Source organism: Carassius auratus, chromosome 25 (assembly GCF_003368295.1).
Source record: "Carassius auratus strain Wakin chromosome 25, ASM336829v1, whole genome shotgun sequence".
Taxonomy (NCBI): domain Eukaryota; kingdom Metazoa; phylum Chordata; class Actinopteri; order Cypriniformes; family Cyprinidae; genus Carassius; species Carassius auratus.
Window position 1 is genome coordinate 8,414,801 of NC_039267.1, and position 27,961 is coordinate 8,442,761.

The window sequence follows — 27,961 nt, forward strand, 5'->3', positions numbered from 1 at the left end:
TAAATATCATGCCTGAAAATAGACCCTACGTGAGATGTTAATCATATGGACATTATATGGATGAGTGTAAATGAAGCCAAAGCAAAGAAACCATTATTCAAGCAGATGCGTGATTACATGTGCCAAAAATGGCTCTATCATGTAGGAGTAGAATTCACAGTTACCCCCTCGGGTCACAAGGGAACACTGACTCCATCTTTCCTATGGAAAATTCAAGTGGTAATTCCAGATGAGTCCAGCTGATTAGTGCAGCCGCAGAAGGGGCTGATTCGCACACTCGGTGTGGTCAAAGTGAGGCTGTTGCTCCATTTGGGGAGTGCAGCGATGGCTTTTTAATCATCTCTGAATTACATCAAACTCTGCAGGATTATCTCCCCTGCTGCCATCTGCCTCTTAATTAAATTGTCTTTAGACTGAGTTTCTCTATTGGGATGATATGTGAGGATTTACCTAAAGGAAATCAATCGAATAACCCCATGATCCCTTCGAAACACTTTTTTTGAGAGCTTTCTTTTTTTTCTCCTGACCTGCAGCTGGTTCCCTGTCCCTGTGTAAAACACCCTGTTGGTAAAGATTTTCTGGTTACCTTCACACCAATGTTTACCAGTGTAGTTTCCCCAATGGCAAGGGTCTCATATATAATCTCATATAGCCCCTCAAGAGTTAGTAATTTATCCTGAAATCCAGTCCACAAATCAATTATTACTATCTAAGATTTGCTTTGGACTTTAATGTGATTCATGTCTTAAAGAGCCAGTAAGATAAATTCTAAGCTTCCTATCACTGTTTATAAGTCCTGTACAACAGATTTAAATCCATCCAAGGTCAAAAAACATTGTCATTTTGTCAAAATATCATTTTAAAATTACCTCAATTCTCAGAGATCCCCAAACAGTTTGCGCGAAGCTGTTCAAAAGATTCCGTTTCCTTAAACTCCACCTTTCGGTAGCAAACTGTGTTCTGATTGGTCAACTAACATAGTCATAGTTAACATTTTGATTGGTTGTTCCGCACACAACTTCATGGTAAACAATGCGTTAGCATTTTTTGGGGTGAATTATGTCTTATTCCTCTCATCGCGAAGCAAACAGTAAAATAAAAAACTTGAACAGTCTCGCTGCTTTTTCTTCTGTGTGGGTGTATTCAAGTCGCGCGCTTCAGTTTGAATCTGAATAGCGCGTTCAGCGCGGGGGCGTGGTCACATTAGATATAATGAAGGGAGACGTGAAAAACGGACATCGCGTTGTTTTCATATGGATTACTTTATCACAGAATATCTGTTAGCAGCACTTGTTACACTTAATTTTAATGACGTGTTTGTAAATGAAGTTCAGCACAGACAAATGCTGCAGACAGCACACATACTGATAAGACGCTCGGGAGAAAACAAACACATAACTTCATAATCATACTTCGCGTTGTGATTCGGAGATGCTTGTTGGTCCAAATAAAGTTGGTAATGAACCCTCTTTTATGGCCACACGCTTTGAAAATCCCGCTGTACTCACCGAGATTAGAAAAGCAGTCATCAGTGAAATGTTGTGAACACAACAAAAGGGAATTGTTGTACTGCTCTGTTACTGTGCTAAAAATGAATTTTAGCCATTGGTTCTTCTGATATTCATTCATTGGCAGTGAAAATAAAACAAACTTGCCTTTACAATTAAAAACGCACTGTCTCCTCGACATGATGCTGTCACACCAACCAGAGCGTCTGTGTGGGGTGGGGGGGCAGGTCAGAGAGTTCCGTTTCTCCCAAGACGGTAGGCGGAGATTATTATGCAAAGTGTTCCTAGTGACGTACATAGAGATGGGCAAAAGATTTGTAATCTATAACGACTCGTTTCAGCGATTCAGAGTCGACTACTTACTTTAGAAGCCAATAACTTTATAAATCGTGTACTTTTTGGTTTAATTACTTTGCACATTGTTTACACTGATGGACAGCTACATCATACACTGTAATACAGGTAATTTTTGATTTCCCATCTGTGTCGCTCTTTAAAAAGCAGTGGGAAGTGATTTTTTTACATTTACTTTTTGATGACAAGGACTCAAAAATGAGATATTCTCTTGGAAGGGACCTTCTTCACCTTTTATAAAGTGGTAAATTTTAAGTACTGAATGTAAAAAAAAAAAAAATATATATATATATATATATATATATATATATATATATATATATATATATATATATATATATATATAATTACTTCATTATTATTTGCAAATTCCCCCTGATCTAAGAGACAACAACAAACAAGCTCTCATTTACTATTCCCAATATAGCAAACGTCAAGTAGTGCATGCAGAGAAGCAATTTTGGATACATTGCATATGCATTACATTGTATGTGGTGCAAAAATACTAGATGGCTACCATTAATAATCAGTAGAGCCGTAGACACTGGCTGCGCAAGTTTAGGCGCGCTCCTTCAGATGATGAATGCTCATAAATTTAAATACCTGACCATTACATCAAAGCCGGCTTGTGATGTTTCTGGTCTCTTAATAGGACCGCTACCTGCCTGATCTTCAAGGAGCAAATTACAGTTCATTGCAGGCATCATTAATCCACTAAACATGCAGAGCAGTGAGTGTATGAGGGTGAGATGAGGCGCTCAACTCTGAAAAGGTCTGTCCATGCATCGATAACTGTGCCAATATATGTATACAGTTAAAATTCCAGGTGCTAAAACAGATCTGTTTGGTAATTGGAGAGCTCTGCTCGATGGTGCTGATCTGTTCCTGAGAAACAGCTGATGTTTTCAGCTACATTCTGCATCTGATTTGTGTACACGGCATTATGTATCTGTCTGAGAGATATGAGGAGAGATTTTGAGGAAAAAAATCCTTCTATCCTCACGTTTATAGCAGGATCATTGTACCAGCATAAGATATTTATGAACCCACTTAGGAGATTCAGGAGGGTGCATGCACACATGCATGCTTACACTTTACAATAATGTAACGTCATTGATCTGTAAAATAGGCTGTGCTGGTTTATTCTCTTAGAGTGGTTTGATGGTGGTGAGCCATACTGGCACAAACAGTTGCCAAACGTTCAGCCAAGCTGCAAGCTGATCTGCATCCAAATTCTGCTGTCCATCCACGTTCTGCTGCCATAAATTTCCTTAATTTGCCTTGTTCATAAGCTAAGTGTTTTTAATTGATCTCACTTTGACCATTCATCTGGGAAATTCTGTTTACTGAAGTTGTAATTGAGATGCAGAATAAAAATCTATTTGTATTGGACTATTGGTTTTCCACACAGATGCTGCATGATCAATTCTCATTCCAACGCTGAAACTGAAGAGGATTTCTTATTAGTGACGCTGTGCTGTAAGATTACAGTACTGTTGTATTTACTGTAACACTTCAGTACCCTAAGGTTTCAGTTTTGTAAGGTTGTATTGCTTTAGATTCAGTACTGCAGGGATGAATTTCTGTAGCTTATGCCATTTTGTGTACAGTGTACAGTGTTCATTACTTTAAAATTACAGTCTAAATACTGTAAAATGTCAGTAGTGTAGATTTTTAGAACTGTCAAATTTCAATACCTTAAAGTTTAGGTCTGTAAAAGTTTTTATGTTGTATGATTTCAGTAATGTAGTGTTTTAATATTGTGATATTTCAGTACTTTACGGTCTTAATACTGAAAAATTTCAGTAGTGTAGTTTTTAGCACTGTAAAATATCAGTGCAGCAGATTTAAATATTAAATGACTTTAGTGTCGTGTTTTAATAACTGTAATATTTCAGTACAGTCAAACTATAAAATATTACAGTTTAATACAGTTTTAGTTTTGTATAATTTCAGCACTGTGGTTATTACTGTAATATTTCAGTACGTTACACTCTTAATACTGTGAAATATCAGTGCAGCAGAGTTAAATATTAAATGACTTAAGTATTGTTGTTTTAATAACTATAATATTTCAGTACATTACAGTCAAAAGATAAAATGTCAGTTATGTACAGTTTTACTTTTGTAAGATTTCAGTACCATGATTTTTTTTATTACTGTAATATTTCAGTATGTTACAGTCCAAATGTAAGACATCAGCACTGTAGGGGTTCAATGACGTAAGATTTCACTGCTTTATGCTTTTAATACTGTAAATTATCAGTGCAGCAGGGTTTAATAATGTATGACTTTAGTCTTTTTTTGCTGCAGGGATTCATTATTGTAAGGTCTGAATGCAGGGCTTATTCCTCAAAGAATTGCTGGCTTTGATGTTTGGGTGAAAATGTGTTTCATGAAGTGTAAAATCTCTTCTGAGAGAGAATCTGAATATTATGCGTGTACGTGGGCAGGCAATGAGTCCTGATTATGTAAACCCTAACAATGACCTCATGAACCTCAGTCAAAGGTTACAAGGCTTGTGTTCTTCTGTCGGATTTACAGAAATAAATCACTATACTGTTGAGTTTGACAGCATGTGTTGTAAGACTGAGCAATCTCTGGGACCTAATGTAGAAGTGTGTGTAATTTCTTTAATGTGGATAGTTTTAATCATTGAAAGGTCTGGAGGCAGGATTTGAACTGGATTATCTGGCCACAAAACTCTATTTATTATGTTCTATGGCCTGACCTGTGCCCATAGAGACATGAAAAACGGGTCACTCCAAAACCGGTCAGGGTTTTTTCTATTCAGTGTCTAAAACATTTTTAACATTTGCCATAATTCCTATTCATTTTTACAAAATAATATGTTATCTGTGTTTTTTTGTATCAATGTTATTTTGTATAAATTTATGGTGGTTAATTTACACTAAAGCATATTCCTGCTTAATATGAACATGTAAAATGAAAATTTTTAGATGTGGTTGGATTTACTTGTATCACTCCCTATGAATTAAAAATAAAATTACTTACTAATAATATGGTTCTGAGGTGGCTATTCACCTTAAAAGACAATTAAAACTCAATTTTTTCCGGTATATCTTCACGTTTTGTCCAACTATGAACCAGTGATCGTAAAATTAGATGCTGGTAATCCTGACAGCCCTTGACTTGCTGTATGTGATCTGAGTCAGTGTGGGTAGATATGATTGTTACCAGCATAGCAAGAGAACACAGAACAAGAGAATGAGATTTTGTTGGTTCCAGATTAGATGAGTGCTGTGCTGGAAACATCTTTTAAAGTAGCTATTGCTGTCTCTGCACTGCAGCCTGCGGCTGGGAAATGCCATCAGTAATACAAAGAGAAATATCTCAACATAGTATATTGTGTGTGAGCCCAGCTAAAGTGAGCTGAGCCATTTCTCTCCACACCCTTCCTTCGCTGCTTTGATCTGACAAGCTCAAATCTGATTGGCAGCTTCACGAAACCTCTCTGAGTCGGAGTGTGCAGGTTTTGTACTAGTCCAACTGGAAGCAAAGTCGTATCATTTTGGCAATGCAAGGTTGATAAAATGAGAAATATTAAAAACGTTGCATAAGTTTTTTTTTTTATTATTTGTTAGATTAGCTGCAAAGGATAACCAGAATTTAAATCTTTAAAAGATAACCAGAATTCAATTGGAGATTCTTAGTAGCTATTAACCAAAATTATTCACAAGATTAACTGTATATTGTACTTTGGGTTTTATAAATGTCTACAGTGTAAAAAACAAAACAAAACAAAGATTTCCGAAGTTGTACATAAAAAATGTTTTAGTATGTTTCATAATAAATAAATAAAAAGTTGTTCTACTTAGAAATTTCTTCTTTAAAAAGTGTTACTTAACATTTTCTTTGTAATTATTTAAATTTACATTCATGTAAAATTTCTTAGTAAGTGAAACTAGTTTTAAAGCCATTTTTTTTTACTGTTGTGCTTTTTAATCGTCAATGGACAGAAGTTCTACAGTCTACACATTATTATTTTTGTGTGTGCATGTTTTTATAAACCTGCTATTATATGAATTATTTGTATACTTTATCTATACTGACACTGCTGTATGTGAATTAATTTGTATTATTAAAAAAAAAAAGATAATTTATGCATTACAGCAAACTAACGCTGCTGTCATTATATATATTTATATTTTATTTTATAATTTCAACATTACTAGGACACTGTTGTGCCATATTATTTTGAGTATTGTTTTAATTATAGTTTAATTATTTAAGCATATTTTATTTCCTCGACTGCCTACTCAACTATTTCAAATAGCTGCATGTGCAACAAACTGTGGTTGATTTCTTGACATGTTATTCATTTGGCCAGAACAGTTTATGCTGCTAGTCAAAGTCTGGCTATACAAGACCAGGCCAGAATAAGCCACAATATGGGCAATAATCAAAAATCTGTCTTTTTAATCAGTAGAAGCCATTAGCTTCTCCACTAGAGAGTATTGTGTTGGATTGTGCACATCACTTTGACCTTTCCAGCCTTGGAAAGAGGCGAGACGGAGATGGAGAGACAGCAAAAGAGCAGGATTATTCTGAACTGAATGCCGTTGTGTGTGCAGACGGAGTTTGTGTCACACTGGAATTGTAGATCATATCAAGTGTTGCTCAGACGTCAGATTAGGCCTAATATACGTCTGCCCTCATCATGACGTCCTGTGCCTTACAAACTACTCAGATTTGTCATGCTGTGACAATAAATAATGTGGTTTGGAAGATGCCATTCTGATGTTTGTTTTCTCCTCGCTGATGGCTCTATTCCTGTCGGTCTCATTTTCCCCAGTCACAAAGAATCAGCCAGAAAAGCCAATGCAGACATCCAACACCAATTGTGAGTAGAAATTGGCTTCGGCGAGTAAATAAAATTCAATGGCCAGTTGAATTTTAAGAATGAAAGTTTAACCCTCTCTGAATGATGTGAGGCTTTTGGAAGACAGAAACCATGTATTAGCGAAAGCATCTGTCGCATCTACTTTTACATCTGTAAATTTGCCATCAGGCGTTTATCTAGGATTTTTGTTTTAAATGTTTAAGCCACTAAAATGAATATATTATGAACAAACATCATAATTGGCTTCCTACAAATGACATCACAAATCTTAAATGACATTTTGCTGTTTTATTAATGATGTGGAAAAGGCAATTTAATGTGCGTTAACAGGTAATGTATTACTGTATGTCACAAATAAACAGAACTATTATGTAATAATGTGTTTGTTCATTTATACGGTATGTACCGTACTCTATATATTCAGTCGTGTTATTTTAGTATCACTAAATATACAAATACAGTATTTAGTAATATTTTAAATTAGCTTTTATGTTTTAGGCTTTAATTTTAAATTTTATTTTAAAGTTTGCCTTTGAAATTTTGTGATGCGATTGTCATTTTCATAATATTTTCTTTCAATCTTTCTATTTAGCTTTAATTTGTTTGTATTTCAACAGTAAGTAGCCATGTTTATTAAGTTTGTTTTTCATCTAATATATTTTTATTTCAATTACTGAGCATGATATTAAGAAAAATAAAACATGTTACTTCAGACTTTATTTTATATATATATATATATATATATATATATATATATATATTTAATGGAATTTAATGGCCGCTAAGGAATATTGCTGGTAAATTCACTCAGTCTATTTTGGATCCTATACTCATCTCTCAAACTGTCAAATGATACAGATGTCACCATCTTAGATGCCACCATCTTGTGACAGGAAGTTCAGTTTGAGAACTTGAGGCTTGTTAGCTGTGACACACACACATACACACACTCAGGTGTTAAGTGACTCTGATCCTGTAGGTTTAGTCTCTGCATAGCCGGGGCGACTGCAGAAATCTCTCATAACTCAACTGTTAATGCAGCCCAGTCGGAATAAGACCATCGATTCAGGCATATACGTCTGTCTGGAAAATCTCCTGAATGCAGCTTTAATCTGATTTATCATGCGGAAAGGAGCTGAAAATCCTGGGCCGCCCATTTACTGAATGCAGTTATGGGTGCGTGTGATGTGCACTGACCCATATTAATTTAAACAGACAGCTGTTATGTCATGGGAGGCCATTTGTTTATGCAGTTCACAGCTATTGTGTTTAAACAGCTTCTTCAGGCAGATGCTTAAGGTGCCCGGAAAGTGATTTTTTAGGCAACAGCAATCTGAGTGAGAGCAACAGCGCCCCCAGGACCTCGTGTTCTGTACTGCAGTCAACAACAGTAAGAAAAGAATGCTTCTGGATGTTTCCTTAGAAAACAAAATGCTGTAGGTTGTACCATGAGGATGTTAGAAGTTAATACCATAGCACTTTGATATTGATAATGTAGAAATATAAAGTCACTCATTTGTTTAGTCACTTAACACATCATTATTTTGATCATGCAGCCTTGAAATGGTGACCAAATTTTCATTATTCAGTCAATTTTCTCATACACTGTGAAGAGAGAAATTATGGATCAAGTATATGTAAACATTGGAATGTGTGAATGTTGTATTGTTTAATGGAAGGCTAGCCGACTTTTCAATTACCACATTCATTCAATTGCGTATGCTTGCATTATTCTCTAGCTGCTTTGGATAAATGTATATTAACAGGTTTGGAGTATGATAGCATATTTCAAAGTATACTATTACCAGCACTATTATCAAAGGGTGCTATTACCGTCATGGTGTTTTCTGTAAGAATAAACATTAAATGTAGCTAGCTCAGTTAAATCACAAATATAGTTAACCTTAAAACATTTATAATGCTAACATGGAAAATCCCCCCCAAGTACCCTGCTACTAAATTTAAACTGAGGTAACTTAGTGTTAGTCTTGAAAAAATAACCGTCAGAAACAGGGGCGGTGTTAGGGGTGAGCTAAGGGGGCTGGAGCCCCGAATGTTTTTATTACCACCATGCCATCAATGAGTTTTCATGGCCAATAAAGTAATTTATATTAGAATTTAAATAAATAAATAAATATCTCTCGACTCTCACGTCCACAGTGTCTGTAAATTTACGCGTTGTCATTCACACCCGACGAAAACCGCCCACTGAGTCTAGTGCTTCTGACTGACATGTAAACTGGCCAACCATCGATGAGCGTCTGTACGATCCAGCCAATGAAATGAGATCTTTTGGAGGCAGGCGGTTTGTTGGCATGTAGTATTTTACTAGATCAATTTATTTGAAAATTAAAATGGATATTTCAAAATTAATCTTCTTCTTCAAAAAAGGAAGTACCCCCCCCCCCCCCCCGCCACCCAGCCAAAACACTTGAACGCCAAGATACAACAACTTCAGGTATCTCTAACTTTTAATCATAGTATTAGATTTCTTTTTCGGTTTTAAATAGTGTCTGATTTAACGTTACATTTTGAACATCTAAAAGTTAGCGGTTGCGCAGCACAGTCTTTAGGGGACACACACACACACACACACACACACTTTTTCTGAATGAATCATCAGTTTCAAATGAATCCATTGATTAAATGACTGACAGACTCACTCATTAAGGCAGTGGCATGCCGCCACCTAGTGGCAAAGTACCAATCTAATTTTTTTCATAATTTCATATTTCTGTATTCCAAATTTTATATTTGATACATTAGCCTCATAAGAGTATTTATGCAATTTGTAAGTGCTGTGTAAGTGCTCCTTTAAAAATATGTGTAAAGAGCCCTGCGTTTATAATTATACTTGGCTTTAAGTGTACATAAACACAGAGATAAATTCCTTTGACCAGATATCTTTGTAGAGTAAGAGTGTGTCAGTGCACTGCTTAATGTTTGCTTCTTATCCCTGTTTTACCAGGACGAGTGTAGCCAGTCAGGCTTGATTGGAAAATAAAATAAAACAGAGACAGAGACAAAAAAAAGTAGAGACACAACATCAGCATATGTGTCGGGATACAAGGGATAAACTTTAAATACAATGTTTTAAATTTGTTTTTTTGTTTTTATTGTTTTTGTATATTTTAAACAAGGTAAATCTTTCTGATTTATTAAAATAAAAAGTCACATACATGGATTTTTCTGGGCTAAGCCCCGGATCTCCACTCACCCTAGATCCAACCCTGCTTATGACAACAAACTGTTAAAAGAAAGGGATCATTGGGGTTCTATATAGAACCACAGGGTTCTTTACTCAACTCCAAAGAACCTTTTATGCTAAAAAGGTTCTATAAGGACAAGAAAGAACCCTTTTGGCACAAAGGGTTCATATCTTGAATTTTGTGATCATTCACATGCATTCATAAATGCATTTGAATATACCGAATAATGCAGTGAAAGAACGCACTCAAAATGCACATGCGCACTAGTATGACTTCATCATGTACCTTTACATTAGCCTAGATGCGTGCACTTTTTAGGCAAGATTTGTTTTCAAATATAATTGATACTGTTAAAAGGCACATCATTAAAACAAAAAATACGAGTTCACATTTCACACCTAAACAAGCGTGGAAATCGTAATTATAACTAGCTACTAAATTAGTTAAAAATGCCTATCCATATACAGCTATGATTCGCCAACCCCAAACTGACTCAAATGGTTCGCGATCCTGCTCCTACTCCCAAACTGACTCAAATGATTCGCTATCCCCAAATTGACTCAAATGATTCGCGATCCCGCTCCGAACTCCCGAGCTGACTCAAATGATTCGCTATCCCCAAATTAACTCAAATGATTCGCGATCCCTCTACGAACTCCCGAACTAATTCAAATGATTCGCGATCCCCAAATTGACTCAAATGATTCTCGATCCCGCTTCGAACTCCCGAAATGACTCAAATGATTTGCGATCCCGCTACGAACTCCCGAACTGACTCAAATGATTCGCGAACCCGCTACGAACTCCCGAACTGACTCAAATGATTCGCGATCCCGCTACGAACTCCCGAACTGATTCAAATGATTCTCGATCCCGCTACGAACTCCCGAATTGACCCCACGTCAAAACAGTGCCACAAAGAGAGACGTGCAGAAAAGTGAAAAATGGTATGGCAAGCTCAAACTAGACTGACACGCAAAATAAAAGCAGCGTTGCAAATAAAGTAATAGATATGACCATGAAAAAAATATGTATTGCAAAATCATTGCTTTTGCGCTGTTTCATTTGTTTTGCAATTCTTAATTTTTGTTTGCAAAAAGCAAATGTATTTTCCTCAATACTTTAAATAAATTGTTTTAAATTTGTTTTTGTTTTTATTGTTTTTGTATATTTTAAACAAGGTAAATCTTTCTGATTTATTAAAATAAAAAGTCACAATATACATACATGGATTTTTCTGGGCTAAGCCCCGGATCTCCACTCACCCTAGAACCACCCCTGGTCAGAAAGGTTCCCAAGGCATTCAGTATCGATTCTAGAGCACTACTTACTGATATTTTGGCGGGAAATATGGTTCTCTCGGTAAACTGTCGTGAAGAGGAGACATCTATTTCTCTCAGTTTTTGCGTGAAAATATCTTTTATACGCACGTTTCGGCGCAGTTTATTTGTTCAGACATTTCTGAGACAGTCTGAACAGACTCGGAGACGCGCGCGCGTGTTTATGTGTGTGTGAGCGCGCGCTCATGTGCGCGTGTGTGAGGTGCTCTCGTTCGCGCTGGGTGAGTCCAGACTGCAGACGGGAGAAGAACCCAAGCACTGCTGTGGTTTTAATAGGACAGACGGATGATTGCAGAATATCCGTGCGACTCCTTGAGCTCGTCGATCAGCCGAAAGATGATGTTGATGAAGATGGTGATGGTGTCTGTGATCATTTGAAGAGAGTTTATATGTAGCCTATGTTCCTATGAGGGATCGTCTGTGATCGCATGAAGGGTTCATCAGACACGGATATAAGCACTTTCAGCGGTGTTTGTGCACAGATCGTCGCGTTTTATAAGATGAACATATGCACCTGTGTGTTATTGCAGCGAGACAGAATGATGCTGTAAGTTCACAACGCTTCGGATTTTAAGGCGTGTGTGTGTGTGTGAGAGAGAGAGAGAGAGAGAGAGAGAGAGCATATATTGTAGGCTATTTAAGATTAAATGCTCTGTGTGTGTGTGTGTGTGTGTGTGTGTGTGTGTGTTCAAAATGAAAGTAATCAATAAATATATAAAATATATGCTTTTCATCTATCTATCTATCTATCTATCTATCTATCTATCTATCTATCTATAACTTAATAATAACTTATAATATATATTGTCTTATCTCATTTTACGGTTAAACCTTTAGCAGACTTCTTAATGTCAAGATCAAGACAATTCACAGGCATTTGGGTCAGTGTTGTCTGTGAAGCTTTCTTCTGGATTAATGACTCTGTCTTGTAGTTATTGAAGAAACGACAAATATTTCACCACATGGATAAATCAGACATTGTTAGAAATTGAGAGGTGCTCAGGGTCAAAAAATAAAAAAGCCCCTGTAATGGATTTTTTTTTTCTATAACCTGATTTGTGATTAAGTTTGATATAAGTCCCATTAAGAGCTTCAAATTGGCATTAATGGTTCAATTAAGTTCCTTTAAAACCTGGAACCTTTCCATCACACAAATGTTTTTTTTTTTTTTTAAATCATTAAAATGTTCTTGAGAGTAAAAAAGAAAATGGCTGTTTTAAGAACCATTCACTGAAATGTTCTTAGGGGAACCAAAAAAATATTCTTCACTACAGAAAACCTCCTTTTGGAACCCTTGTTTCTTAATTGATCAAATGTAAAGCAACATTTGACATAGAAAGATGTAAAACATATATATATGAAAATCACTCCCTTCATAAAATTATGTTTTATTATCAAAGTTTGGGGGGGGGGCACGTTCAGTTAACTAACCTAATTAACACGAGAGGAGCACAATAATTAATCAACCCAATTAACAAGATAAGATACACAGCAGACTTATCAACCTGATCTCATGGCAATTCGTACATATTTTACGAGGTGGCTTATTCGTACGAATTTGTACGACCACACTTGTAAGTTGCACAATTCGTATGAATTTGTACGAATGACCTACACCTAACCCCGCCCCTAAACCGAACCGTCACTGGGGTTTAGACAAATTATGTAAAATCGTACGAGTGAGGTCGTACAATTTAGTACCAATAGGTCGTGAGGTAGCATTGGACTTACCTCTGTTCCTTGACTGTTTTTCCAGAATCCTTCCGCCATCCCTTCTCCGCACTTACAACTATTTCTGTCCTAACCTGTAGGGGGGATACTATGGGTCCAGGCCAAAATTCAGAGCTCCGACAGCATGCCAAATACGCATAACCTTTACTCTGTTTATTATATGTAAGTGTGGACTCGTGAAATGTCCAAAAAATGTCCTTAAAAATCAAATAAATTAAAAAAAAATTGCTGGTCCTCATGGTCATTTCATTGTTTGGTACAGTCTAGTGAAGATCCATGCAGAAAAGCTTTAGAATGGTTGGATAAAGCTGTAGACTCATCATTCAAAAGGCTCTAAAATGAGCAGCTGTCTTTAATAAGTGCTCTGCCACTCAGTGAAGTTGATTTCTGAATTGATCTGATTTAGAATTGAGGACTTGATGCCAGGTGCTGTGGTATCTCTGTCCACACAGAATATTAAATCAGTCTGGGCAATTTCAGCCCAGCTGGCTCGGACTACGTTGGGTTGTGTGTGTGTGTGTGCGTGTGTGTGTGTGTGTGGGTTATCCGTTATGTCTGCTGCTGTTGGATTAGTTCTTCATATAAATCTCACAGGAGCTAAAAGATTTCCCACAGAAATACTGGTCCAAATATCACTTCCTCAGTGTGAGCTATGAATTCAGAGCCCTCTTGAATAAACCTTGTGTACACATAAAATTTGAAACGCCGGGCTCAGAAGAGCACGCTTGCCATTTGTTACGCCCACGTGGGCATTTCTAAAAAGCTGGCTTGACATGACAATGTGCTTGCCGTCATGCAAACATTTGACCCGGTGCATTTAATGTCTCCAGTGGCAAAAACATCATGTGCGTTTCATTGTGATCGCTGGTTTTACAAATGCAATCAGCGTGATCGACGGCACTTGTGGTGCAGTAAAGGCACCGGCAGAGAATAAATTCACTTTCTTTACTCCAGTGTGCAAATAATATGATGTACAAATAGGTCCGACTGATGTCATTTCGACAGGACCTGGATGAATTTCTGGTTCTGGTATTTTATTAGATAATAGCGATGATATCTGGCTTTACACCCAAGCTGTGAGACTGGGCTTCTTGATGAACGTGTTTGCAGCACTGTGTGAGGTGTTTTCAATGGTATAGCCAACAAGGTGACCGGGTGGGTATTTTTTATTTGTATTTTTTTTTAAATCACTCTCAGGGTACCCCGTATCTGACTGCAACCACCAATCCTTAGGGAGTAAAGGGTCATTTACATGTAATACTTTACCAGTAAATGTAAAATCTATCTTTGTTTACCCAATGTTGTTTAAACCCGTTTGACTTTCTTCCATAGAATACAAAAGAACCGAATCCTTTAATCTTTGATAAAAGAATGTTTAAAATTATGCTAAAAGTTTTCAATTTGTGTTCTGCAACTGTGATAAATTTGTTTAAAAAACAAACCAAGATTTAAGTTGTTCACTAACCATCTCCGCCTACAGTGAGCCACTGCTATTGGATTAGTGATTCAGTGAGTCAACTTTGTGTCTAATATAAAATAAAAGATTTGTTCTAAGGAAATAATCATTCATTACTCAGACACAGTGCTACTTCTCATAAACTAGAAAGAATGTAATATAATGCACAAGTTGTATGTACTAAAGTCAAAAATACAATATTTTTGGAAGAAAAATATAAAATAATTTCTGGGAAAGTAAAATAATAAATAAAATAATACTGAATAACGAACTAAATGCTTTTAAAAGAACGAATCATTAATGAATCAGACTCTACTTCTCATAAACTCATAAAGTCGTATGTTCTACTATTATAGTTGAATATTAAATCATTTGGGGTAAATAAATAAATATAAAACAATTTTAAATGACAAACGATTTGTTCAAATACAAATGAATGATTCATGAATCAGACTCAATGATTCAATGCTACTTCTCTAATGAACTAAAAAGATTTGTTGTAATATAGCGCACAAGTTGTATGGACTACTTTGTGTGTTATTTTTTACATTTGGTGTTGAACAGAAGAAAAGCATGCAGGTTTAGAGTTAATTATGACAAAATTGTCAACTTTTGGGGTGAACTGTTTCTTTTAAGTAAGTGTAGTGTACGTAGAATATAAAAATCCAAATGCGTATTTACACAATTTTTCAATACGGAAATTATGCTAAAGCTTTCCAAACATCAGGGATCTGTGATCTGTAGGTGGATCCACTGGCTTGTTGTGTAGCAACAAATAGCAGTATAATGGTCTGTGGTTATGCAGATGAGAGGGAGGGGCCTGTGAAGGGGAGGGGTTTGTCCAAGTGTGTCTTATTGCTAATGACTTCCTGTGTGGCACACACATGCTCACTTACCCTAGCTCTTTAAAGTCAAATCACTTACAGTCTCATTGTCAGAGCGAGAGAGAGAAATAGAGCAGCTTACCGCTAATCTTTAAATGAAATGCTTTTTGCCCAGGAGAAAAGCCCTACTGAATAACTATTATTTTATCCATTAGTTTTGCATTAGTTTCCTGAAATTTCAATCGCTGTCTGTTTAGCGAATAGTCAGACACGGTGCATCCAAATTAAATTATTTCCAAAATCAGGATTTTTGTCTCTGCGTTTGTCAAAGGTATACTCTCTTAGATGTTATATTAGTGATATTCTCCAGCAGATGTTTAATGCCGCAGTATCATATTACGCTATAAAAAGACATTATGTGCAGTTCAAGACGTTAACATTAAGCGACATGAAACTGCATTTATGTATGATACATGAATACTGGATTCATGTTTTTATGATGACTCGGAGGATGTTCTGGAAATGAATTGGCAGTAACGAGCCAGCAGAGCACATTAGTCTTGCAGGGAGAAGATGCTCTATGCGCCTGCTGAGTAAATGTTAATCACAATGGAAGACTCTATGGGAACAAGTTGGAAATGTCAGGTAGTCGTGCGGTGGGGCCTGGGTTGTGGGTGGCGCTCGTGTTTGGTTTTGTGTTTTTTTTGTCTGTCTGTGGGCGGTGCCTGTATTGTCACTGGACAATTGAGTCAGTACCAGAATTTTAGCTTTAGATTTAAAACCTGCCTCAGACGACATGATGAAAGTGAAAATTATTTTATTAACAGCACTTTGTCAAAACGTACAAATTACATTGTAACTATGATTTATTTATTTTTTTACAAAAATATATATTACAAATTATTTTAATAAATATATAATCCAAAGAGTAATCGAAAATAAAATAATAATATTATTATTATTATTTAAATAGCTGGTTATATATATAGCTCGAAACCAAAAATAATTTTGATTATTAAAGATATACATTTATTAAAAATGTAAATGTATTTTAAGTAATAAATTGTCAAAATAATAATCAAAATAGAATACAATCATAAAAATAGTCTTTGGTTCTTTTAAAAGTGATGATTTTGGCTCACATTTAACAAAAACCCACCAATTTACTATCTCAACAAATTAGAATATGGTGACATGCCAATAAGCTAATTAACTCAAAACACCTGCAAATGTTTCCTGAGCCTTCAAAATGGTCTCTCAGTTTGGTTCACTTGTTTACACAATCATGGGAAATACTCCTGATCTGAAAGTTGTCCAGAAAACAATCATTGACATCCTTCACAAGGAGCCACAAACATTCATTGCCAAAGAAGCTGTCTGTTCACAGAGTGCTGTATACAAGCATGTTAACAGAAAGTTGAGTGGAAGAACAAGATGCAAAACCAACCGAGAGAACCGCAGTCTTATGAGGATTGTCAAGCAAAATTGATTCAAGAATCGATTAAAGAACTTCACAAGGAATGGACTGAGACTGGGGTCAAGGCATACAGACGTGTCAAGGAATTTGGCTACAGTTGTTGTATTCGTCTTGTTAAGCCACAGACAACGTGAGAGGCGTCTTACTTGGGCTAAGGAGAAGAAGAACTGGACTGTTGCCCAGTGGTCCAAAGTCCTCTTTTCAGATGAGAGCAAGTTTTGTATTTCATTTGGAAACCAAGGTCTGGATGATGGGTGGAGAAGCTCATAGCCCAAGTTGCTTAAGTTTCCACAGTCTGTGATGATTTGGGGTGCAATGTCATCTGCTGTTGTTGGTCCTTTGTGTTTTTTTTTTTTTAACCAAAGTCACTGCACCCGTTTACCAATAAATTTTGGAGCACTTCATCCTTCCTTCTGCTGACCAGCATTTTGAAGATGCTGATTTGGCACCTGCCCACACTTCCAAAAGCACCAAAAGTTTGTTAAGTGACCATGGTGTTGGTGTGCTTGACTGGCCAGCAAACTGGTGATATTGTCAAGAGAAAAATTTGAAACAAGAGACCAAAAAATGCAGATGAGCTGAAGGCCACTGTCAAAGAAACCTGTGCTTTCATACCACCTCAGCAGAGCCACAAACTGATCACCATACCACGCCGAAGTGAGGCAGTATTTAAAGCAAAAGGAGCCCCTACAAAGTATTGAGTACATGCACAGTAAATGAACATACTTTCCAGAAGGCCAACAATTCACTAAAAATGTTTTTATATATATATATATATATAGCTTTTTTATTGGTCTTATGAAGTATTCTAATTTGTTGAGATAGGGAATTGGTGGGTTTTTGTTAAATGAGAGCCAAACAATTTTACAATTGTACAATTAAAAAAAACAAGTTTCACAATTTTAATTGAATTACTGAAATAAATTAACTTTTCCACAACATTCTAATTTATTGAGATGCACCTGTTTAACATATCAGAATTCTAAAATCTAAATAAGTGACCTGTTTTGAGCCTTTATTGTTATTTTTACATGGGAAGAAAAATCGTATTATAAATTTCATGGCTAAATACAGACTTTTAATTTCCAGATGTACATGTAGCCTAATGCAGTTTGACTAAAATATTTTCTGCTTATGCGATATCTTTTGCATGAACTGCCACCGTTGTCACATTCGGAATTCTGCGAATGAATTTTGAATGTTGAATATGCGTATTTTCTCACTGCAGGAAAATCTGAATTGTAAAGGTGGGCGGTGCTTGTATTATGGCTGTGGGCGGGGCTTCGGTTAACATGCAGATCTGAGGCAGAGAGTGTGAGTACTTCTCATACAGCCGTAGCCTGTTAATATATTTTCAAGTGTGTGTGTGTGTGTGAGTCCTTGTGTTGGAAACCAGATTGCAGTGTGTGTAATCAGTATTCTTCACAGGCCAGTAGATCGATGGAAGCTCAGCAGCTGGTTTTGCTTCCTGAATGAGATGGCAACACCCATCAGGTTTGTGTGTGTACATGTACGTGTTTGAGTGTACAGTGTAATGGGTAAGTCTATGTGTGTTTGTGTGTGTATTTTCGAGGTGATTGGCCGTAGTGATCCGAGTTCAGAGTGGTTATAAATTCTTCAGGACAGTGAAGTCGTGCAGTGATGCTCAATGGTGATGCTGCTTAAAGCACAGATTAATAAGGTGTGTGAGTGTGTGTGTGTGTTAAAGAGGCTGAGGTAAGCATTCCCAGGCTAACGCTTTCTTTAATTGGATTTGTTTATTCATCAGCAGTCCTTCTGGATTTACTGCGTGAGGTAAATGTGCCGATAGCACCAGCAGTTAGCCTAGATCCACACAAGAGCATCAGTTCAGATAATTCATGTTTCCAAGAGAACATCAAATGAGGAGTTGTGTCAGAGCTGTCTTAAAGGGGCCATATTCTATTTCTTTCACTAAGCCCCACCTTAAAAATGTTGTTGAAACATTCTAGCATACTGTTCAATAGTTTGGGGTCACTGAGATTTATTTCTTGTTTTTGAAAGAAGTCTTTTATGCTCACCAAAGCTGCATTTATTTGATAAATGTTTTCTATTTAAATATATTTTCAAATGCAATCTATTCCTGTGATGCAAAGCTCAATTTTCAGCATCATTACCCCAGTCTTCAGTGTTAAATGATCCTTAAGAAATTATTCTAATAAGTTGATTTGCTGCTCAAGATTTTTTTTTTATTATGAATGTTTCCTCATTATTAGATTTTTGAGGATCCTTTCATGAATAAAAAGTTCAAATAAGTTTTTGTTTTAGTCATTGTTTTTGCCTTTTAATACATTTGTTGAATCAAATGTAGTCAATAGTCAAAATGTCACCATATTTGTCATTTTTGTCATTGAGAAAATTAAACCAAATATTCAGACAACAATTGTTAGTGCTGAATCTTGTTTCAATTAAAATCATTCAATTTGCAATTTTCGCCTCAACTTTGATCGACAAAAATTTAATAAAAATATATATTTTTGTCAGTAAAATAGTTTTTAGGAATGTGGTCTACATAGTGCATACCATATATTATAATGGTAAAACAGGCCCATTGCACCGTGGGATGGTGAAATGTTAACCAATGCAGAAGCCTATGAAGTGTGTGAGTGTGTGTTTTGTGGTTCTGTAGGATTGATTTACATCGTTGAATCTCCTCTGAATCATTCAGATCAATCGGCAGCGACTAAAATAGAAAGCGAGCTGAGGTTTGTGTTCTGAAGAGAGGTAAAGAGCGTTGTAGAGGCGGTGGAGTTACAGAGGTCATGTGATCTCAGCCAAGGGGTTTGTATTTCAGGAGACGATGAGTGTGCGGCGTTCAGCAGATGCTTGGAGACAACGCGATTTATGAGCCTGAGCGAGAGAGACAGAAAACTGTTGGTGAAAACTGAGCTAAATGTGTGTGTGTGTGAGAACCCTGGAAGCCAGTGTTAAAGAGGAAAGAGTAAGGGGGGTGTGGTTGTGCTCCATTTCCAGAAAGATAGAGAGAGGATGACACAGCTAACAGCACAGGCAGGAAACTTGTTGATGGATGATGGACTGATATCAAGAGTTTTTCCATATTATAGATGAATGCATAGTTCGATTTGCACTACACAAACTCCCTGATGGATTTGCAGGAAGACGATTGGCTCTATGAATCGCATCCCTGCTGGAACGAACCCGGGTCAAACCAGAAAAAGAAATGTTCTAGGTTAAAGCTGTAGCGATTCAGAGAGCACTGACTTCAAAAAGAAAAATATCGGCAGGTTTTACTGTCAGATTAAATCTGTATATCCATCTATGCTACAGTACAAACGTTATGTCTCCATTTAGTCAATGTACTCACAAAGACCTTTCATTACATTTTTATGTATTACTATGAAACTGCTGTGGTAGAACTGCTTATATAATGTTATATCCAATATTTAAACTTAAAAGAATTCCAAAGAAAGGCGTGTTCAGTTGGCTCAAACTCATAAAAAATGAAGGCAGAAGTTCATCCATCTAGAAAGTAGTCCTCCACCTCCTAGACAATTTAGTGAACTTCACAGATCAAATAATAACCGGTTCTTACTGAATAATTCATGGAAGTGCTTTAACAAAAAATTCAAGCTTCACATTTATGCAAAGCATTTGCTCTGTTTACTTCCATTTTTAGTGTGTCACTGCCTATTTTGCTGGGAGAAAATATTTTTTGTAGTCCATAAAATGTCATTTGAGCTTGTATTTAAACCATGGATATTGCTTTAAAGGAATATTCTGGGTTCAGTACGAGTAAAGTTAATTCCACAGCATTTGATATAGTCCACCTAAAAATTTGATGGCCATAAAAGGCCATAAAAGATGAGTTTGTTTCTTCATCAGAACATGTTTGGAGAAATGTCACATGCTCACAAATTAATAATCTGTAGTGAATGGGTGCCGTCAGAATTAGAGTCCAAATGGTTTATAAAAACATCACAATAATCCACAAGTAATCCATATGACTCCAGTTCATCTATTAATGTCTGGTAAATGGAAAAGCTGCGTGTTTGTAAGAAACGCATCCATCAAGGCATTCTGGCATCTGAAACAGGAGAGAAATATGCACAGATCAAAGATTTTTACAAGCAAAAACCATTTTAAGCAAATATGTTAGTGGCTTCTGATGTAGGATGAAATGTTTATTTGTTTGTTTGCTTGCTTGTTGTAGATTATCGACCAGTCCTAACTAGTTTACATCTTGCAATTTTTACCTTTTTCTTGGAATTGGGAGATATCATCTTGTAATTAGCTTTTTTTTAGTAATTTTCTCCCAGGCAGCATAAAGACTCTGAATTTAGCTTAACTAAGTCTACCAGCACTCTTAAAAATAAAGGTTCCAAAAGAGGGTCTTTGCAGTGATGCCATAGAAGAACCTTTTTTTTTTAGTGAACAGTTCCTAAAAGAACCATTTTGAAGAACATTTTGAAAATCTAAAGAACCTTCTTGACTGTAAAGACTTTCCTGCATTTGAAATTTTCCATAGCTGTTCAAGGTTCTTCATAGAATTATTGATGCCAATAAAGAACCTTTATTTTTAAGAGTGAGGGCGAACCATTGGCTCGTATTCCAGATATATACCATACATGACCAACTGGAAACCATGTAAAACCAGCAGCCACTTCAGGCTGGTTTCAGCTGTGTTTCAGGGAATGTCGGTCGATGCCGGTCAATACTGTTGATGGGCATCAAGGCATTAACATGTTCAAACTAAAACGCTTGAACCGGTGGTGAAAAAGAGGAGCTTTTCCAGAGGTGTTGAAAGAGTGTCAAATGTAAACGCCTCACGCCGAATGTGTCATTTCGCACATTTGTGTTGGTGTTTCGGACGTGCCTGACTCCGTCCCTGTCATTAGTGATGCAGGTCTGACTCTATTTCATCTAAACCAGAGCTAAGAGTGAATCAGGCAGTGCGGCAGTTAACTCTTTAAAATGACACTCTATAATGAGTCGCTCTGACAAGAAACACACTGTTATTAAAGAAAATTGCTCGTGGGTGTGGACTGAAGAGCCTTGCACAAACTAAATCAATATCTGTATCTATATTTTATATGGACCCTGTCAGGGTTTATCTTCAGCCATCATTAGAACAGAATACAATATAATAGAATAGATCTTTAAAGCTAAATACATTTAGGATACAGCTGTGCACTGTATAAATGTACTACATTAAATAACAGACAATGTTCAAGATACAAAACCATATTCATGAGCAAATTGGTGTGCATTTTAACTGCCGAGTTACTTTACAATGCCTTATCCTGGGTGAACGTGTTCAGTGTGTTCACATCCAGCTAATTCTGACAACTTAACATGCTAGCATTGTTTTGAAACACGGTAGGGAGCTGGTTTCCATTCAGACATTAGCAACTGTGTTAAAAACAGCATGAACTGGTAGCTGGACAAACTAATTACCAGCTAGCATGTTCCAGAACATCTACCTGGATTTTCCAGCAGGGGATAAACCGACAGCAGGGACTGAAAATGACTCAGTCAACTTTACAGGTTATGTACTGACGTTACATAACACGCACATACAGGAAGAATGACGTCTGTTGAAGCATATTCTGAAAAACAGCAGCAGTGTAAAAGGACACGAGCGATCACCTCGTTTCAGGTTCTGCATTAAAGTAACACCTGTCTGTGGAAACATATGCGCTCCTTCTTTTTTAGCTAAATAAATTTCTCTCGCACTCCGAATAAATGAAAAGGGAGACGCTTTGGGGAACAGCGAATGAGTCATGAGATAGACCGAACCGAGAAACCCACACAGTCAGAAACACACACACACACAAACACACACACACACACAGATGCTATAGGACGATTTCCTAATGCATATTATGTATTATACAACATTATGCATCATTTTGTGTCTTTTGGGGTCATACCAGATCAGTTTGTGTGTAACGATGTAGAATAAAAAAACATCTGATCATTACAATCAGAATGATTTCTGAAGGATCATGTGACACTGAAGACTGGAGTAATGATGCTCAGAATTCAGCGTTGCATCACAGAAATAAATTCGATTTTAAAATATATCCAAACAGACCATTTTAAATGGTTGTATGTCACAATTTTACTGTATTTATTGTTGATCATAGTTAAACCCCCTAGGCTTTCTTTTCCTTTCTTCACGTTAAACAAATTGGCAAAAAAAATAGTCATGAAAACTGCATGACTGCTGATCGAGGGGTCTGAGCAGGTCAAGTGGAGTAAGTCAGGGGGTCTCTGTACGCTCCAGTTAAAGAGGGAAACCTGCTGGTCATGTGCATGTGAATTTGCCCATGGTGCATCAGACTGACTGCACTTATCTCTAAATGTCTCTGTTCGGCAGATGCAATGCAAACAATCAATTTCCCAGCATGCATTTCTGCATCACATCTCCAGGCCTCCTCCTCCTGCATGCAGAGCGTGATTACCGGTTCAAAATGCAATTTCATCACTCTATAGACTTGATCAGTTGTAATTTGAGGTTTCCGTAGTTATTGTCTCTCTCTCTCTATGAATCTTAAAAGATATTTTCTCCAACGAATTGAAACAATTTCACAAAAGTTTAAGAATAAAATCATAGCTAAGATAAGGTTATGTTTAAGACAATGTAAAAAGTGAAAAGTGTGCTGTTTAATTTTTTTATGACTTTTAAAATAAAATAAAATAGTTTTGTGTATAAGAGTTTCAAGTCATTAGCTTGGCGATATATTAACGTCAAACTCTAGTGGAATCAGCTATGAGTGTCCCTTTAAGGCAAGTCAGTTAATGGCCAGAAAGGGATCGTTAATGGAGTTTCTGCCCATTAAGAGCGTATCAGATCAATTACTCACGAGCCTCCATTTCTTGGTTCCCAGAAGCTAGCTTGCTTCGTATACGATAGACAGTGAGGCTAGCGTTTGCAGTCTAGCCTATGCTTGTGTGTACATCCCGCTTTTAAAACCCTCATCTCACACTCAGCCAGAAAACGTGCCCTGTGTGATTGATTCCTCAGTGCTCTGACGTCTTGTGTGTTGGACCTCGTTATTCCAGATTCCAGCTGCCATTGTGGACTCGTGTTGATGCTTCTTTTCCTGCAGCTTCAGGGTCAATGTGTCTCCCTCTCCTCAGAGAGAGAAAAACAGAGAGTGACAGAGCGGGGAGAGTGGGAATCTGAGACGTTTGAGCTCTGAGGAGCTGTTAGGGCTGTAGAATGGAGCTAGTTTTTCTGGGTGGAGGTGTTTTTAGAAGGTCAGTGGCAGATCTGAAGCTCTGAATAGAAACCTAGTGTACTGTTTGCACTCCCTGAGCCAGTTACTTTACAGACGCAATAATAGCGGAAAGGCAAGTAGAGGGTCTCTAATGAGGGAACACTCAGTCACACTCTGCTGATTCTGCAGCAAGTGCAACAAATAAATGAGCGGATTCAGCCACGGACCATGAGAAATGGAGTGCGTTTGCGATCTTGAACACTGCGTCCTGTGCACAAAAGTTTTAAATGAATGATACGATCTCATTCCTGACACTTGTTTTGTATTTAAATGAAGGCGCTCTGTTGCAGTGTTGTGACTGGTTTGTTAGTTGTTTTTACCTTCAAAGGCTGACTTTAAAGAGGAGCCCAGAGGAACATTTTGTTGCACAGATGTTGTTCTTTTACACCTCAGGAGACTTAAAGGAATACTCCACCATTTTTCCAAAGCTCCCTTCAGATGTTAAAGGGGTCATATGATGCGATTTAAATGTTTCCTTTATCTTTGGATTGTTACAAGCTCTTGGTGCATGAAGAAAATCTATAAAGTTGTAAAGACTTAAGTCTCAAATTTAAAAGAGATATTCTCTATAAAAGTTAACAGTCAACCACACTCACCTAAACGTCTAATTTTAACACGCCCCCACATGTCTACATCACGATGTGGGAAGATTTGCATAACCCCGCCCAAATGTTCACGCAAAGAAAGAAGGCGTAACTTTTATTCTCTCTGTTGCCATCGCTGCCATGTCGTGGAGTCTCGGGGTGTTTCATTGTGAAAGCGAAACTCCGTGATTATTACGCTGCAATGAGAGTATAGTCCTAGCCTTATCAGCCTAGAAATGGCAACTTTTCATTTTCCATTGGTCTTAGTAAACGATGGAACTACAGAAGAGTCGAGTTTTAAAAAGGAAATATATTGAAACTATTTGGTCATTTTTGAGTGAGATGCTAAAGGTCTAATCAAATTTAATGATCTATGCTAAGCTACAGCTAAAGTGCTACCGCCAGACCCAGAGATTTGCTGAATGGATTTGAAACGTATCAATGTTTGTATTTGTATACCTCTGTGCACCATGTTCACACAGACACACAGAGTAATCAGCGTGTTCCATTACACTTGAAAAAAAGGCGCTATTTGTATAATATTTAGCGTTTTTTTGCTGTAATGTTTTCTCACTGGTGAATGAGACATGAAATAATCTGACAGCATTTCATTCATTCATTCATTCATTTTGGAGGAGGCAGTGGTGGCTTTGGAGAGTGATTTGGAGGGAGAGTGGGATCTTATGCTTTGATAGTCCTCTGAAATCGCCTATTGTACCTTTAAAAATCATAAAGAGAAATGAAAATCCACTCTAATGAGATAATTATTCATATACATTACAAGTGTAGTGCATTAAAATGAATGGATGGCGACTCGGGTCATTTCTTGAATCGGGACATTTTCTGAAACATTTAATGAGAGTTCATTGTCATATCTCAGATTTTGAAATGCAGGCTTGGTATCTCGGTATCAAAATCTAAGCACATTTTGAGCCATTATTGAGGGATTCCTTGAGGGATCATTTTTTTACTCATTAAAAATGCAGAAATACTATTTAATGCATAATTGTAAGCAATTTTTATTTAATTAATTGGCAAACAATCTGTACTTGATGTTTTGGTAAACGGATTCAGGAGATTTAAGTCACTTGGAAGACTCAAAGTCTTCTAAATAGTGGCAGCAGAGCTTCGTTAAGTCAATTAATCAGATTGATTTACGGATGAGCCGGAGTGAGTTGTGTTATTCTTGTCCAAGTGTGTGTTTAACTCTGTCCTGTGAGGTGTCTGTGTGCCGAACTGACCTACATGAAGCTGAGGTAAAATAAGTCCGCCTGTCTGTGTGTTAGTGCGCCTTGCGCATGTGTGTGTATACAGGATTAGCGAACAGGCTGATTCTGAACTAGATTAGACTCTTAGCGTGCTGTTCCTTTAGCAGTGACAGATGTGAGGAGGATTCTGCTGCTCAGGTATTTAGCTGCTGTCTTTTAGTGGGATTGTTGCTGCTGGGAAACTACGTCCTGCTCCAGACTGCATTAGTCTTACTGTGATGGATTCAGATGTATTAATATATAATATAATAGTAAGTGACGCAACAGATAGAAATATGATCACGTCAGAATAGACAGGAAGCAACTTTGTCATGTTCACTAGGAACTCCCTCACCGCATTGCTTTACAAATCACCTTCCAGCATTACGTTACATACTAACTTACCATGTTACTTCCATGCTACCTAACTGCATTACTTGATACACTACCATATTGCAGTACTTAAAATCATTTGCCATCACATTACTTTACCTTCTGGTGTTCTGCATTATAAGTTATTACACTCTAACTTCCTGCATTATCTTGTATGCTACATACAACTTGTGTACATACAACTTTGTTGTTACTTTACACACTAATGCAGCAAATTAGATATGTTTCCAAACTGCATTATTTCCAACGCTATCTCACGACCAATTCGTACGTATTTTACGAGGTGGCTTATTTGTACGATTTTATACGACCCCAGTGACGGTTAGGTTTAGGGGCGGGGTTAGGTATAGGTCATTCGTACAAAATCATACGAATTGTGCAACTCATAAAATATGTACGATTTGGCAACAATCGTATGAATTTGTATGAGTGTGGTCGTACGAAATTCGTACGAATAAGCCACCTTGTGAAAAATGTACGAATTGCCATGTGATCGGGTTGGTATTTGTTACCTTTAGGTGTGTAACTTTTTACAGTCTCAAACAAACTACCCTATTGCATTACTTTGTGCACTTACGTCATTATTTGACATGCTGCCTTTATTTATTTTTATTTTTTACAGGGGATGAAAGGTCACAGACTCCAACAATGGGATTTTCAGTAGGAGGGCTTAGCAATCAGGCATTTCTTTTCAGTTTTTCACTGTGGGATAATACATAATGCTATTTGATAAGATTTCCAGAGACAGATCATTAGCTGAATAATGTTTCAGCTTGTTGCTAGCCTGATGACCAGACAGCGGTGATAGTTCTTTCATGTCAGATTCGTATGAAGAACATTTACATATGTTCTCAGGTTTTGGCAGCACACACTGTAGGCTGCTTAATTTGCTTTGAACAGGACCCAGCCTCCCCTCAACAGCACTAACGGTTTAACACAGGGCCTCTGGGCCACATGCTGAATGCTTCCAGCCAAACTCAACCCTTCAGTGGCTTCATTATTGATACTGATGAACAACTGGGGCTCACAGTTAGATCACTGCAGTTTATTCATTACAAATCAACAAATTACAAACAAAAATCCAAATTGGCCTCTCCTGAAATGTTTGTGAATCACTTCCTATACATATTCCTTTAGAACGGGAAATAGTCTTGTTGACTACCTGAATGTATGCAGATATTTATACACACATTTGTAAGTTTCATATACAGTAATTTCCTTATGAATCCATATAAATATTTATTCACATAGATTGATAGAATTATTTTGTGGAACACCGTATATTGGATGCATGCCAATTAATCAGAGGATATCTTACTTTTAATTTGCACTGGGAATTTGCTAACAAGATCTTTTCTGTTTTTAGCTTTTTGTAACAAGCTCATCTTGGAGATATGTGACCCTGGACCACAAACCCGTCTTATGTGTACATTTTTGGCCGAGATACAACTGTTTGAAAATCTGGAGCCCGAGGGTGCAAAAAGAAATCACCTTTAAAGTTGTCCAAATGATTTCTTAGCAATGCATATTAGTGTATTAATCAAAAATGTAGTTTTTATATATTTACAGTAGGAAATTTACAAAATATCTTAATGATACATGATCTTAATATCCTAATGATTTGGGCATGAAAGAATAATCAATAATTTTGGCCCGTACAATGTTTTTTGGCTATTGCTAAAAATATACCCCAGCGGGCGGCTGAAGACTGG

At 36.9% G+C, this 27,961-nt stretch overlaps 1 protein-coding gene across 2 annotated transcripts in view; it reads left to right on the plus strand.

The window, feature by feature from the left end:
* Positions 1-27,961, plus strand: part of LOC113043705 (leucine-rich repeat and immunoglobulin-like domain-containing nogo receptor-interacting protein 1) — a 74,227-nt gene that overhangs the window by 42,140 nt on the left and 4,126 nt on the right. The window contains exon 1 of one of the 2 annotated variants that reach the window (XM_026203254.1): positions 11,464-11,822. The exons of the other annotated variant lie outside the window; for it this stretch is intronic. Within the exon in view, the coding sequence (XP_026059039.1) occupies positions 11,784-11,822 (39 nt within the window). The 5' untranslated portion in view covers positions 11,464-11,783. Of the gene's footprint in view, positions 1-11,463; positions 11,823-27,961 lie in introns of those variants that run through there. 2 annotated transcript variants of the gene reach the window in all.